The 15000-nt window shown below is 35.4% G+C and overlaps 1 protein-coding gene across 4 annotated transcripts in view; it reads right to left on the reverse strand.

Moving 5' to 3' along the window:
* The window catches only part of LOC115220440 (synaptogenesis protein syg-2), a 675863-nt gene that overhangs the window by 43161 nt on the left and 617702 nt on the right, over positions 1 to 15000 (reverse strand). For 2 of the 4 annotated variants that reach the window (XR_003882533.2, XM_029790569.2), the window contains exon 14: positions 12150 to 12177. The exons of the other annotated variants lie outside the window; for them this stretch is intronic. Coding sequence is in view for 1 of the 2 variants with exons in the window: in XM_029790569.2 (XP_029646429.2) it covers positions 12150 to 12177 (28 nt within the window). In the remaining variant the exon portion in view is untranslated. The remainder of the gene's footprint in view (positions 1 to 12149; positions 12178 to 15000) is intronic. 4 annotated transcript variants of the gene reach the window in all.

Here is a 15000-nt window from a genome sequence, read left to right on the forward strand (position 1 = left end):
CAATCATCGTATAATTTATTTTCTTGAAGTGTTTGATGTGCAGAGCGTTGACTTATCATCAAAGTCATCAACAGATATTTCATTTGGGCTTTAGCCAAATACATACAGATATAATCTCCAAGAACTATTCTCTATGTATCAATCCATTTGTCTTCACTGTTATCTATGTACCTTTATTTGTTTATCTATTTATCTCTTGTCAATTTGAGGAATTGAGGTGATTGAAGTAAAGGATATAGTGTGTCAAGATCCACCTATCTATTAATCTCTCTGTCTTCTTCTTCTACTCTCTCTCTCTCTCTCTGTCTATTTATCTATCTATTAATCTACTACTCTTTTTCAGTATTTATCTATATATCAATTGATCTGCCTCTATTTTATATTTCCAGATTCCTAATTACATGCTAACCATGAAGAAAATGTTATATTTTTATATTATTATTATTATTTTCCTTCTTTCGTCAAATTTTCTTCCTTTTCTCGCTGGGTGTTTTCCGTACACCTAGGGCAGAGAAGTTCATTGCATCATTGTATGCAATCCCAGATTACACTTATTATTATCATTATCATCATCATCATCATTATTATTATTATTATTATTATTTTCCTTCTTTCGTCAAATTTTCTTCCTTTTCTCGCTGGGTGTTTTCCGTACACCTAGGGCAGAGAAGTTCATTGCATCATTGTATGCAATCCCAGATTACACTTATTATTATCATTATCATCATCATCATCATTATTATTATTATTATTATTATTATTATTATTTTTATTATTGAGGCAGTGAACAGGCAGAAATGTTAGCATGACGGCCAAAATGCCTAGTGGAATTTCGTCTATCTCTATGTTCTGTGTTCAAATTCTGCCAAGGTTGACTTTGTCTTTTGTCCTTTCGGGGTCAATAAAATAAGTACCAGTTGAGCATTGGGGTTGATTTAATCAACTAGCCATCTCTCCAAATTTCAGATCTTGTACTTATAGTACAAGGGATTTTTATCATTATTATTATTATTATTTTTATTATCAGAGGTTGTGAGTTGGCAGAAATGTTAGCACATTGGCTGAAATGCTTAGCGGTATTTTGTCTGCTGTTAAGTTCTGAGTTCAAATTCTGCCGAGGTCGACTTTGCCTTTCATCCTTTCGGGGTCGATAAATTAAGTACCAGTTACGTACTGGGGTTGATGTAATCGACTTAATACCTTTGTCTGTCCTTGTTTGTCTCATCTATGTTTAGCCCCTTGTGGGCAATAAAGAAATAAGAATCATTGGTACACTGGCTGAAATGCTTAGTGCTATTTCATCTGCTGCTATATTCTGCGTTCAAATTCCGCCGAGGTCAACTTTGCCTTTCATCCGCTCGGGGGTCAATAAATTAAGTACCAGTGAAACACTGGGGTTGACTTATCCCCTTCCCCCAAATATTGTGCCTATTGTACAAAGGATTATTATTACTATTATTGAATTGGAAGCACACCAGGTAAAGTGTTTAGCTGGTATTTTGTCTGTCTCTACTTTCTGAGTTCAAATTCCGCCAAGGTCAACTTTGCCTTTCATCTTTTCAGGGTGGATAAATTAAGTACCAGTTCTGTACTGGGGTCGATCTAATCGATTGGCCCTTCCCCCAAAATTTTGGGCCTTGTACATAAAATAAAAAAGAATAAATTAAGTACCAGTGAAATACTGGAGGTTGATGTAATTGACTTGTATCCTCCTGCTAAATTTCAGGCCTTGTGCCTTTAGTAGAAAGGGTTATTGCTATTATTTTCTCATTATTATTATTACTATTATTATTATTGAATCTGTAGTGTGCCAGGCAAAATGCTTAGCTGGCATTTCGTCTGCCTTCATGTTCTGAGTTCAAAATCCTCCGAGGTTGACTTTGCCTTCCATTTTTTCATATATATTGTACAGCTAGGACCTAACTAAAATCTTTCTCAGTGTAAAACCTGCAACAGTGGAATCTTATGAAATGCATTAAGATCTGCATTCTTTTATATTCTTTTACTTGTTTCAGTCATTAGACAGTGGCCAAGCTGGAGCACTGCTTTGAAGGGTTTAGCCAAACAAAGCAGCATCAGTATTTACATTTAGATAAGTCTGACACTTATTCTGTTAGTTCATATTTTCCTTTGCCAAGTTACTAAATTACAAGGACATAAACAAACCAACTCTAGTTGCCAGGCTGTTGTGGATAAATGCAAAGACACACAACATACACATGTATTACATATATAGATATAACTTACAAATAGCAACACAAGTATTAGAGTAAAATGGAAAATATGCTTTGTATGGACAATGCAATGACAACAATCTACCCCAGTAATTTAAATAGAAGCATTCAGTTCCAAATAAAACCTGTTGTATGTAGGTGTGTGTGTGCATGCATGTGTGTATGTATAGAGAAGACCTGGAAACTAAAGTGAGATTGCAGCCACACATATCTGGCCCAGTTAAGAGCACCCCTGATGCATTGGACGATATGATATGCTTGAGAAGACCTGTTGAGTTAAGTAAAACCAATATTGCAGCTGTGGCCAGTGCCCCGACTAGCTACTGTGCCAGTGGCATGTAAAAAGCACCCACTACACTCTTGGAGTGTTTGGCATTAGGAAGGGCATCCAGCTGCAGAAACCTTGCCAGATCAGATTGGAGCTTGGTGAAGCTGCTAGCTCTCCAGACCTCAGTCATACCATCCTACCCATGCCAGCATGGAAAACAGACATTAAACGATAATGATATTTACACATATACCCCCTTAGAGATTGCATTTCCAAAGTGCATGTGCAGATATAATATAACCACTTGTTATCTTATATCCAGTACAAAACTAATTGGTGAGATTGGTAGGAATGGATCTATAATACTGCATACTTTAATTAATATATCCAGTTTATTGACAAATAAATGAGTGCTTACTTTTACTGACTCACACACACATACACATCATATATATAATATAGATAGATAATATATATATATACAGGGTGTTCAAAAGGTCGCTCTGCAGTGAATTGTTTGAAGACACCATCAACACTGAGAGATAATGATAAAATATTTTCTATCCATTTGTAGGTCAACTCACTGAAAGTGAAATTAATAATGCATACTTTCAGCAAGATGGAGCTACAGCAAATACTTCGTGCATCATCACGGCGCTACTTCAAGAGGTTTTTGGTGAACAGATTATTTCGAAGGGACTTTGGCCACCAAGATCGCCTGATTTAACACTACCAGACATTTTTTCTGGGGAGCAAATAAAGGATCAGAGTACAAGAATCGCCCAAAAACCATTAATGAGCTAAAAGACGCAATCATAACCATCACACGGTCCATACCACATGAGATTCTCCAAGATGTATTTCAAAACATGTGTAGAAGAGTCAACTTATGTAGTATTGAAAATTAAGGACGACACTTTAAACATCTCTTATAAAGTTTTTTCAAGTCTTGCAAAGTCTGATATATTCTACTGTAGTCTTATACCATCTCAGAAATATTTATTTTGGAATAAAATACTTACTGAGGAGAGACTTTTTGAACACCCTGTATTATCTATGTGTATATATATATATGCATGTGTGTATGCATGTGTATACACATGCTGGGCATCAACACAGTTTCTGCTGACTAAATTCACTCACCAAGACATTGGTCAGCCCAAGAGTATAGAAGAAGAGACTCGCTCAAAGTGTCACACAATGAGACTGAACTCAAAACTCTGTGACTGCAAAGTGAGTTTCCTAACTTCCTGGTCGTGCCTGCAGTTGCAATTTTGCAATTAGGAACTTTTGCACAATGTAACTGGTTACCTATCTGGAGAAAAGCAAGGAAGTTTCACAATCCCTACATAACTTAACAGCAAGGAAAATAGAAAATTCTGGCTCACAGTGACATCTTGTAGATAACGAGAGCTGGTAAAAATAAAAATAAATGTAAATGTATAAATGAGGTTGCTTTCTGCATTTGACCAGAACTGATTAACTGCAGTTTATTACAAGATGATTGGATTGCATCCTTAAATAGGTTGTTAATGAGGATTTAATAGTAATCAATTGTCACCACAGCATTGATTGTAACCATATTTATGTAATTATATTATAATATAAAGCAGTGTGGAGAAGAGCGGCAGAGTGGCGGAAATGTTAGAGAACTTGCCTAAAATACATTACAATACATTACGATACAATATTTAACTTTGTCTGTCTGTCTGTCTCTTTCTCTCCCCTTTGACTTCAAACATCTACTGGGATTAATGTATTAGCAGATCCTGTTTAATTTCATGGCAAGTCCTATAATGATTGATCTAATAATAGTGATCAATGGGTTTTAACATTAATTGTAACTATTAGACATAAATAATTTATGTAACATTATAAGAGAAATAAAGAGAAAGAATGCTTAGAAAGTGCTAGGAATGGTAATGTTGTCTGCCTTACTATTCTCCTGTTCTTTGACTGAGCTACACAAGCGAACATGTATTTAGCCACTTGATGTGCTAGAAATTGCAGCTAAATCTTCCCTAATTTGCACATTCTTAGAAAAGGACAAGTTGGATAACATGACCCTATATTCTCTGCACAGAGGGAAATGATGGAATGGTCACAGCTACAATAATACTTTTGATTATAAAACTCACTTACTCAAAGCTGATCTGGGGTTAAAAAAATGCTGTCTGTTTTTCTCAAATTCGTTTCTCATTAATTATCTCCCTTGATTAGCATTCTTACTGATTATCTCCCCCATTAGACTTATTAGCATTCTTATCAATTCTCTTCTCCTATTAGACCTATTAGCATTCTTATTGATTATCTCCCCCTATTAAACTGCAGTCCAATATATGAATCAATCTGTGACCTCATCTCACTCTTTACCATTTTCTCTGTATTCTTCAGTATTTTCCCTTTTATTTATCTCTTCCCCCACTATTTGGCATCACCACAAAACATCTCTCTACACCCAAAAGTATGTCTTCAAAGGTAGACTTTTCCACTTCCATACAGCCAAAACTTTACTCTTGTCTATCTATACTCACTAGTTTGCCTATGCACACAATTAGGGTATAAGACGTTTTGCACACACAGTTGCTTTGGTGCCAGCTATTTGGCTTTGATGATTCGATGAAGACTTATTTGACATCAGACGTTTTTATGTTTCTCTCACGTTTCTTACTTTGTCTCTCTTTCTTTCTCTGTTTATGTGTATGAAGAGAAGGAATGTGTTTTTGTCTCAATCTTGTTAGATTAATAAATTGTAATATTTTTCTCTCTGCCCACACCCCACTCTCCTTCCTTCTCCCTCTCCCTCTCCTCCTCTCCCTCTTTTTATAAGTACATGTATTTTTCTACACATCATCATCATCATCATCACCATCATCATTTAGCGTCTGCTTTCCATGCTAGCATGGGTTGGACGGTTCAACTGGGGTCTGAGAAGCCAGAAGGCTGCACCAGGCCCAGTCTGATCTGGCAATGTTTCTACGGCTGGATGCCCTTCCTAATGCCAACCACTCCATGAGAGTGGTGGGTGCTTTTTACGTGCCACCAGCACAGGTGCCAGACGGGGCTGGCAATGGCCACGTTCGGATGGTTCGCTTACGTGTCACCGGCACTGGTATCACAGCTACAATTTCCATTGATGTTGATCGATTTCGATTCTGATTCTCATACAAATACAAATGTGTGAGAGGGTTGTGTGTATGTGTGTGTGTGGGTGGGTGTTTGCCTTCAGTTCCAAAAAGTACTGCCGGCAAAACATGCAGAATGCCATCCACTCAGCCATGCCACATTGTCATCACCCAAACAGCTGCATCCAATACTCCCATTCCAACACCATCACTATTTTCCACAGATCTTCTTGTACCTCTTGTCTTGTGTTCCACTCTTTTCTGCATTCAACTCAGTCTGGAGTTTTTGCTTGTGTTTGCCTTTCATCTCTCCTAGAATTTCATCTCTCGGCAACATTTTATACAGATTCAATGATGAAACATGTATGTGTGTATGTATATATGCATGCATGTATATATATATATGTATATATGTATGTGATTTTTGTTTGAGTTTAATTAAAATTCTTAAAAGAGTTCAAGCCAGTCGCTAACGAAGTGACAAGACATTTTGAGTGAAGAGATTTCCCGATGTTTCTGAATATATGGTTGAGTAGGTGTGTTGGTTGAATTGGCAATGTACACATCCAAGTGTGTGCATCTATTCACATAAGAATTTCAGATGGAGAATTTTTGAATGTCTTACAGACTTCACTGTGCCACTAATATATTGAATTTGGAGAATCCGTACCAGTTCCTTTTGTTCTTTTTTCATGAAACTGGGTATTTCTAGGTATGTATGTAAGTGTGTGTGTGTGTGCGTGTGTGTGTTTGTGTGTGTGTGTTATGAAATTTGGGGCAGATGTATCAGATTTCTACAGCAAAAGAATTAAAACAGAAGTGTGTCATTCAAGGGAGGTCCAGCTGCTATTTCTTGCAGGGCCAGCGACTGCACAAAAGTTCCATTGTTGGCTTGAGTATTGAATTGATTTTAATAATTGTTAACATTCAACCTTTTGGCAGATGTGGCCTCTGGTCATCTTCAGATGTCCATCATCTTCAGTTATGTTCTAAACATTTGGAATTGAATACTTTTATCAAAACTATGGGGGTAGATTGTGGTCATTGCATTGTCCATATGAAGAATATTCTTCCTGTTTCTTCTACCTCCAGAGTAGTGGTTCTCAACCATTTTTTGCCTGTAAACCCCTATGGTTCCTGTATTATTCCAATGGACTTTTATACCCCATTCAATGTTGAGCAAAAAATATTCATATTATAGTTTTATACTTAAATATTAATGTGAACTGAATGAAAAAAAAATTGTTAAAATATTTCGTGAATTGTAGATGTATAATCACTGTATTGCACGTAAGATTTAACAACAAAATCTTATGTGAAAGGGTCATGTGTATATATACATTGAGAACTGCTGATCAAAAGTATATAGGGTTTGGTTGAGCCAAGGATTGAACTCAGGTTCACAGGCTAAACTACTACAGTTAACTTCAGTAACAACACATCTGGTAGAATAATTCATATGGAGAATATCCTTAGTATGGACAATGAAATAACAATGGAATATATGTGTTACCACATACATACATGCATACATACATACATACATACATACATACATACATACATACATACATAATACATACATATATGCGTGTATGCATGCATTAATACATATTCTCTCTCGCTCTTTCTATCACACACACACACACACACACACGCACACACACACACGGAGGGGAAATCACTTGTCCAGCAGTTGTTAGAGCTGAAAATCATCAAAAAAGAAAACACCTATGTTGAACTATTGAAAAACTTATAGCTACTCCACTGGATCACAAGTTCAGATTTATAGCCATAGTTATTGGAGCCCTAGGGTTATATAACAAACTGCCTCAAGATATCTTGAGGAAAAAGGTTTCTCAAAACCAGAAAAAAAAAGCTATTGACGAAAGTGTCAAAATATGTAAAACTTTCCAAAAGTTTAGTATATGATTTTATATGCACATGTCTAGACATGCAACTATATATATGAATATACATACATAAAACAAAACATACTCATCTGCACATGCACTGACTCCAAAGATTTGCATATATATATATATATATATATATAGGGAAAGTTTACGAAAAAAACAGAATCCGAAGACAGGTGATGTAGAAAACAAACAGATGTATTAGTATAATGCTCAGGAATAGAAAAAAAGTCTTTTAAGTTTCGAGCCTACGCTCTTCTACAGAAAGGAACACAGAAAAAACAAGGAGAGAAAAAAATGTGTGTAGTGGCTAACGATCTATCATGGTGTATATATATATACACCCATACATGCATAACTATCCTGTTGATGTTGCTGAAATTGCAATGAAGGAGCCTTGGATCTAGGTTAGAAACCAGGTCTTTCTTCAATCTAGAAATAAAACTAAATCATAACATACATACATTCACTCACGCACACAGAGTCAAGGTCAGGTTATCATAGAAAACTGAAGTGAATCTGAAAATAATTTTTAATTATTGGAAATCATATTCAAAATGAGAAGACAAACCATTAGGATTAATGAATTTTTTTCACAAAAGGAGAATGAAGGAGAATTCCAAATTTCAACTAAGTAATAATGTTAAATCAAGGTATGCAGAGAGAATTAGTTAAACTTTTGATAGCAATGGTGACAACATGACAACTTTAGATATGTTTTAGTCTAAGTCGTCCTCTTCAGTAAAACCTAGCTACCAGACCAAGAACAATTTTGTATAGCTGCAAGTAGCAACGAAACTCATGACTTCAGTTCATCGTATTGTTACCCCTAAAGTTTGGTCTTCTATTTGAATATTTATATATTTAGTCTGTCACTGTGCTGTTCCTAAAAACACGATGCCATCAGGGTTAATGCTTGTGAAAATAAAAAACAAAAATTTCTTACATAGACACATAAATACAGAATTTTGATGAAGATGAAGTGAAAATAATGTTTTTATTGAAGGCATCAGCGAAAGAATTAACAGCTGCAAGTGGCAATCAGACTTTGAGTTATGATTTCAATTCATTACAAGCTTGCTCCTAAAGGTCAGTCTTCCATGCTGGAACTCAGAAGGATAAATGTCAGCACTATTACCATTCTTTGGTTTGTTTGTTTGAGAAAAATAAGAAAAGCCCATAGCCCTTTTTTCCCCTTCTTTTGTGTAAAGGCTGCCCTAAAGAAAAAGGTGGTAACAAGTATAGGAATATTTGGTGCAATTAATATCCAGTTTGAATTCTTGCAAGGTTTGCTGTGGAAGAAAGAAACATGGGTGGGAACATAATTCCAGATGGAGCTTGATCCAGGAGAAACAAGTGTTAGGCAAAGTGGTCAGTACAAAATCTGGATGGTATCAGAGGTGGGCAGTGGGAGGGGGGGCGAGATATTGGTGCATCATGTCAGTAGGATGCATTGAATTATTATGTTTTGAGGGACAGGGTAGATTGTAGTATTAATAGGAGAGACAGGATGAAAACACCACTTCATAAAGGTACTAGTTACAATATTTGGTGGTACCAGTTACGTTACATATAATTGGTAAATGTATTCCAAAACCTTGAATGAAGGCAGTGGGGCTGAGAGTCAGTGGTTAGTTCTGGTTTCATGACGTGTAAAGGATGAGAGAAACCTCCCCTCATGGAGAGGATGCCAATCTACTGCAGATAATTATTATTGACAGACAGGTAAATTGAAGCATGTCCAATAAATTGTCCTGCTTAGGAACACAACAAAAGACCCACAGCAAGTTTGAACTTCCAGTCCAATGCCTCACTGACTCATCTATTTCATCATTGCTATATATTACACTCAACTACAATCCAAGGAAGGAGCCACTGCTTGGTCATCCATTCTACATGAAATAACAGCCAAATCCCCCTCATGTCATACTCTATAACTATACCATATGATACTACACTATGCAATATTATATGAGGAAATAAAAACGATAAACGTCGCCCTTTTCAAGCCTAGCCAGGCTCATGGGCCCAGTTTCCCGGTTTCTGTGGCGTATGTGTCCCCCACCCAAGCTGGACGGGATGCCAGTCCATCACAACATTACTCAAGAAACAGGAAAAGAGAGTGAGAGAACGTTGTGGTGAAAGAGTACAACAGGGATCGCCACCACTCCCTGCTGGAGCCTTGTAGAGCTTTTAGGTGTTTTCGCTCAATAAACACACACAATGCCCGGTCTGGGAATCAAAACCGCGATCCTCCGACCGTGAGTCCGCTGCCCTAACCACTGGGCCATTGCGATATGAGGAAATATTGAACAATTACAGTACTGTTAGAGAGCAGTGTTCTTGAGAACATTTTCAAGTAGAAGACAGAGAATGGCTCCATTAACAGCTGTGATTTAACACTTTAGCATTCGGATATCAAGTGTAATGCTTATCCATTCAGATTGTTTTGAATATATCATTATCTTGTAGATTTGGAATTTCAATGCTATGATTGTTTACAATGATACTGTAGGGTAGGTGGGAGAAGCCAGATCTGGTCAGTTTGAACATAAGACAGGTTGAATATTTGGGTTAGATATGGCCTGTTTAAGTGCTAGGGGGTTAAGAAGCAAATTTATTTGTTGTTTAAAAGTTTCAAAACACATTTATAATGGTACAGCTCCTGATTTAATTCACAGGTGGAGATAGAGGGTCTTAATTCTGATGCTGACTAGAGACATAGTTAAAAAAAGGCTGATATGCCTCTAATGTTCTTACTCACCACAAATGGGATGATTTTCATCTCTCTCTGATATGTACTGTGTTTTTAAAACATAGTACATCCATAAAAGATATTATCTCCACATGAATACTGCAGTAACTTGTTTTTCAAAGATGTATTTATATTAATCATAGTACACAGATGACTATTTTAATTTAATATTGCTTGTATTGCGTATAATGAATTTTTATTCAAGTCAAGCAGCTATTCACAATATCAGTGAATATTTATTCAGTATTTCTATGTATTAAAGGTGACAAATATTATGTAAACATGCAGTTGACTGTGAGTACATACCATTGTACTCACAGTCAGGCTCAAGAAGCTGAAATGAATCTAGCATTCCTGTTAGTCATTGCTGAGATGGTTTTCATCTCCCTCCTACACATATTGTGCTTTTAAACACAGCACATCCATAAGAGATGTTAACTCTGGATGAATACCATAGTAAATTTGCCTTTCAATTATGTATTTACATTAAATATGATATATAGATGGCAATTTTAACTTAATACTACTTCCATTGCATATAATTGATAATGTCTGTTTCAATTAGCTTATTTCATTTCTTGGGCAATTTACACGACTGAGAGCATAAGACTCATTAGTCTGTGGCACAGTTAATCCCTACTTAGCACCAGTAGTCAATTTTAGCTGAGGGAACTGAAGCAACATAAAATGAAGTAACTTACTTAAGAGCACAATATACCACTTGGCCCAAGACTTGAACTCATGGCCTAACTGTTGTGAGCTTAATACTCTAACCATTAAGCCATGTAAACAGAGATAGAACTAGTATTACATTGTTAACTAGTCATAGCAGAAAAGACCTCAAATCAAGGACACTAGTTGCAATCATTCCATCTACCTGCATGCCAGTGACCCAATTAATCCATATATACTTCCATTTTTAACCCTTTAACTGTGAAATGAAATTTCATGGTTATTCCAGTAATGATGTAAAATATCTACCAAAAAATGGAACTGGTATTTTCTACAAGTCATATTGCTTCCATAAACTTCCATAAAATAGTTTCAGACATGACATTATCTAACCAAAGATAGATTGGTATCTACAACTCCTTTCTGTAGTTAAGGATTACGAAATTCTGACTGGATATATTTGATTCTAGCAGTAAAAGAATTAAAACAGAAGGGTGTGATTTAAGGGAGGTTAGGCTGCTATTTCTTGTAAGGTTAGTGACTGCACAGCGGTTCCATTGTTAGCTTGGGTATTGAATTGATTTGACTAATTGTGAAGTACTAAAAAAATGCCGATATTCTTGCAAAAAAAAAAAGGTAAATGATAAGAAACTGAAAAATCTTAATGTGCAAAAAAAAAAAAAAAAGGTTAATTGATATAGAATAGAAGCTTTATGCTATGTGTTTCTCTCAGCCCAAGAATTCTGTTTTGCATGCTTCCTGCGAAAGAAAGTGCTTTATGAAGAATTTGCAACAAAATATATCGGCTAAATTAGTTTGCTTTTGGATCATAAGCGCAATTGAGATGAAATTTTATGCAAAATTTTAGACCGAAATAGTACCATGCATTTCCTATGATCAAAAGAAACAGCTCAGGCTGTTGATATCGTTTCATGCATGGTGGGGTATTGTTGCCAGGGCTGCACAGAGATGTAAATGCAATTAGGGAGTGTTCTGATAGCATTGAAAAAAAAAACTGTTGAATAAAAGCATTGGATAGTATTTCTAATAACCACTGCATATGAATAAAAAATGCTTAGTGGTGGCCATATTGGTGGTAAAGAATGAAGTTGTGGGGGGGAGGGGTTCGATTTTTTTTTTTTGTTTTCGGATTGGGTTAAAAATCTGACCGGTACTCACATGAACGAGTCTGTCTTGTGGATGGAATCTGTAAAAAAAGGGGAAATTTTGTCTAAAAAAATATCATTATTAGCTAAACTAGATCCTTGAATAAGCAGACCGTTTTTGTTTGTAAGAGCAAGCATCATCTTTCCTTTAGTTAGCCATCACCAATATGAACCAGTCTGTATGCATGCACACACACACACACAAACACATGAATACTTACACACACATATAGACATGCATATACACGTGCACAACCGATGCATACATACACACATACATACTTGAATACATTTGCACACACACACACATTATATTGCCTGGGTCAACTTTACTTTTCTATGGTCGACAAAATAAATATTGAACAAAGTGCTAGGGTCAATAAAATGAACCAATAGAAATGGTGCCTCAATGTTAGAACACACATACACACACATACACACACACACACACCACATATACACCCACATAGATACATACATACATATTTACATGCATGCATGCATACATACATACATACATACATACATACATACATACATACATACATACATACATACATACATACATGCATACATACATACATACATACATGCATACATACATACATACATACATACATACATACATACATACATACATACATGCATACATACATACATACATGCATGCATACATACATATCATCATAGGTGTAGTAGTTTATGTACCCACAAATTAACATAAAATTCTAGAAATAGGTTTTTATGATGAAAGAGCAAAAAGACCTGACACAGATTCTCCAAATCTAATCTATTAGCGGCACAGTGAAGATTAGTAAGACATTCCAAGGATTCTTCATCTGAGATTCTTTAGGTGAAGAGATGCTTGGACCCAAGTGTGTGCATCAACAGCTCAACCAACAAATCTACAAGCCAACTCAACCACAAATTTACAAACACTGGGAACTCTCTTGATGCCACAAGTCTTTTTATCATTTTGTTAGTGACTGGTTTCAACTCTCTCAAGAGCTTAAATAAAACATATACACACACACACACATATAGGGAGAGAATTCACAAAAAAACAAAAGACAAAGACAGGTGGTGTAGGCAAAAAACAGATGTATTAGTATAACGGTTGGGAAGTGGAAAAGTCTTTAACGTTTCGAGCCTACGCTCTTCCACAGAAAGAAAGAACAAGGAGAGAAAATAAAGAATGTGTAGTGGGTAGCGATCTATCATGGCAATCTATATATATAATAATGATAATAATAAAAGGGTAAAATTAATTAATTCATTAATTAATCAATTAATTAATTAATAATGAATTATTTTACCAAATAGTTTGGTACATTAAAATAACCTTTTCAGGTAAAATCATACAAATATTCTATAATTATAAGCATGATTATAGAATATTTGTATACACACACACACACACACATACACAAACCACAGACATGCACACGCATATGTACTATATTTGATGGTATATAAGATGCACATGTGTATTAGATGCAACCCAATTTCAACAGCATATATTCAATAAAAATGTTTTTAGTGCATTAAAGCATGAGTAAAAGACCCAACTTTGCATATAAACTCAGGTTGATTTTTTAGGCATTTTTTAAAAAGAAATATGCATCTTACATCCCATCCAATACTGTATATGAAATGACATGTATATTCATTCTTAAGACATTTTGACAAATTTTTGAACCTTGGATATGCAAATACATTTTGCTGTTGGATTTCATTTTTCAGAGAACAACTTTGTTTTGATAATGTGTGTTGACAACACACATGCTTCACTGCTTCAGTGAATGAAGCAGTGAACTCTGAGACACTAGTGTTCAGTACAATTACGCCTATTCAGTCAGAGATCCAAGTGTTGAGCTCACAATGACTGAAGAGGCACATTCATGTCAAAACAGTGGTGGCTCAGAGTCTACTAAATTGCTTAAATATATTTGTTGTCCACATACACCATCTAAAGGGAGTTTCTGTTTCCTAAATATGAAATCTGATAGCAAAAAGCACATTCATTCATTCATGTTCAAGCCATTGTTTTGTGTTCATAACTTTATACATACATATATATATATTTATATAATATATATATATATATTATATATATAATATATATAATTATATATATATATACACATACATACACACAAACCACAACATCATATGTATGTGTGTATTTATATGTCTCTCAGTTGCTCTCTCTCTCTCTCTCTCTCTCTCTCCACTCTCTCTATATATATATATATATATATATTATATATATCTATATATATGTAGTGTATGTATGTACGTATAAAATATATAAGAATAAAAAACTAGTAACAAAGTGAAAATTCTTCGGTTGGACAGACAGTGAAGATGAGATTAAGATAACGAAATATTGTAATTGCATAGACACCTGCACACACACACACACACACACACACACACACGCACACACACACACACACGCACACACACACCACACCACGCACACTCATATTCTCCAATGATCTCCATACGTTTTTGTAAACGTCTTTTTTTTATTGTTTTGTGTATGTAAACAATATAAATGGGAGTTTTAATGTTTCCATATGTAAACAATAAAAGCACACACTCTCTGTGTATGTAGATATACATATACAGGTATATATATATATATATACATTTAACAATATACACACAGACACTCTCTGTAATGTACACCCCCCTATATACACACGTACTACACAGAGCTAAACGCATGCAAATATAAAGACCTATATATTCTTCATGGGTCATAGCTATAAGGCGTTGTAAAGTATTCTGTTAGAGTTATGTTAAAGCTGGAATTGGTTAAATCTCTGCTGAGCAGTTTTGGTTGAAAAATACTGATT

Source organism: Octopus sinensis, linkage group LG16, assembly GCF_006345805.1.
Source record: "Octopus sinensis linkage group LG16, ASM634580v1, whole genome shotgun sequence".
In the NCBI taxonomy this organism is placed as follows: Eukaryota; Metazoa; Mollusca; class Cephalopoda; order Octopoda; family Octopodidae; genus Octopus; species Octopus sinensis.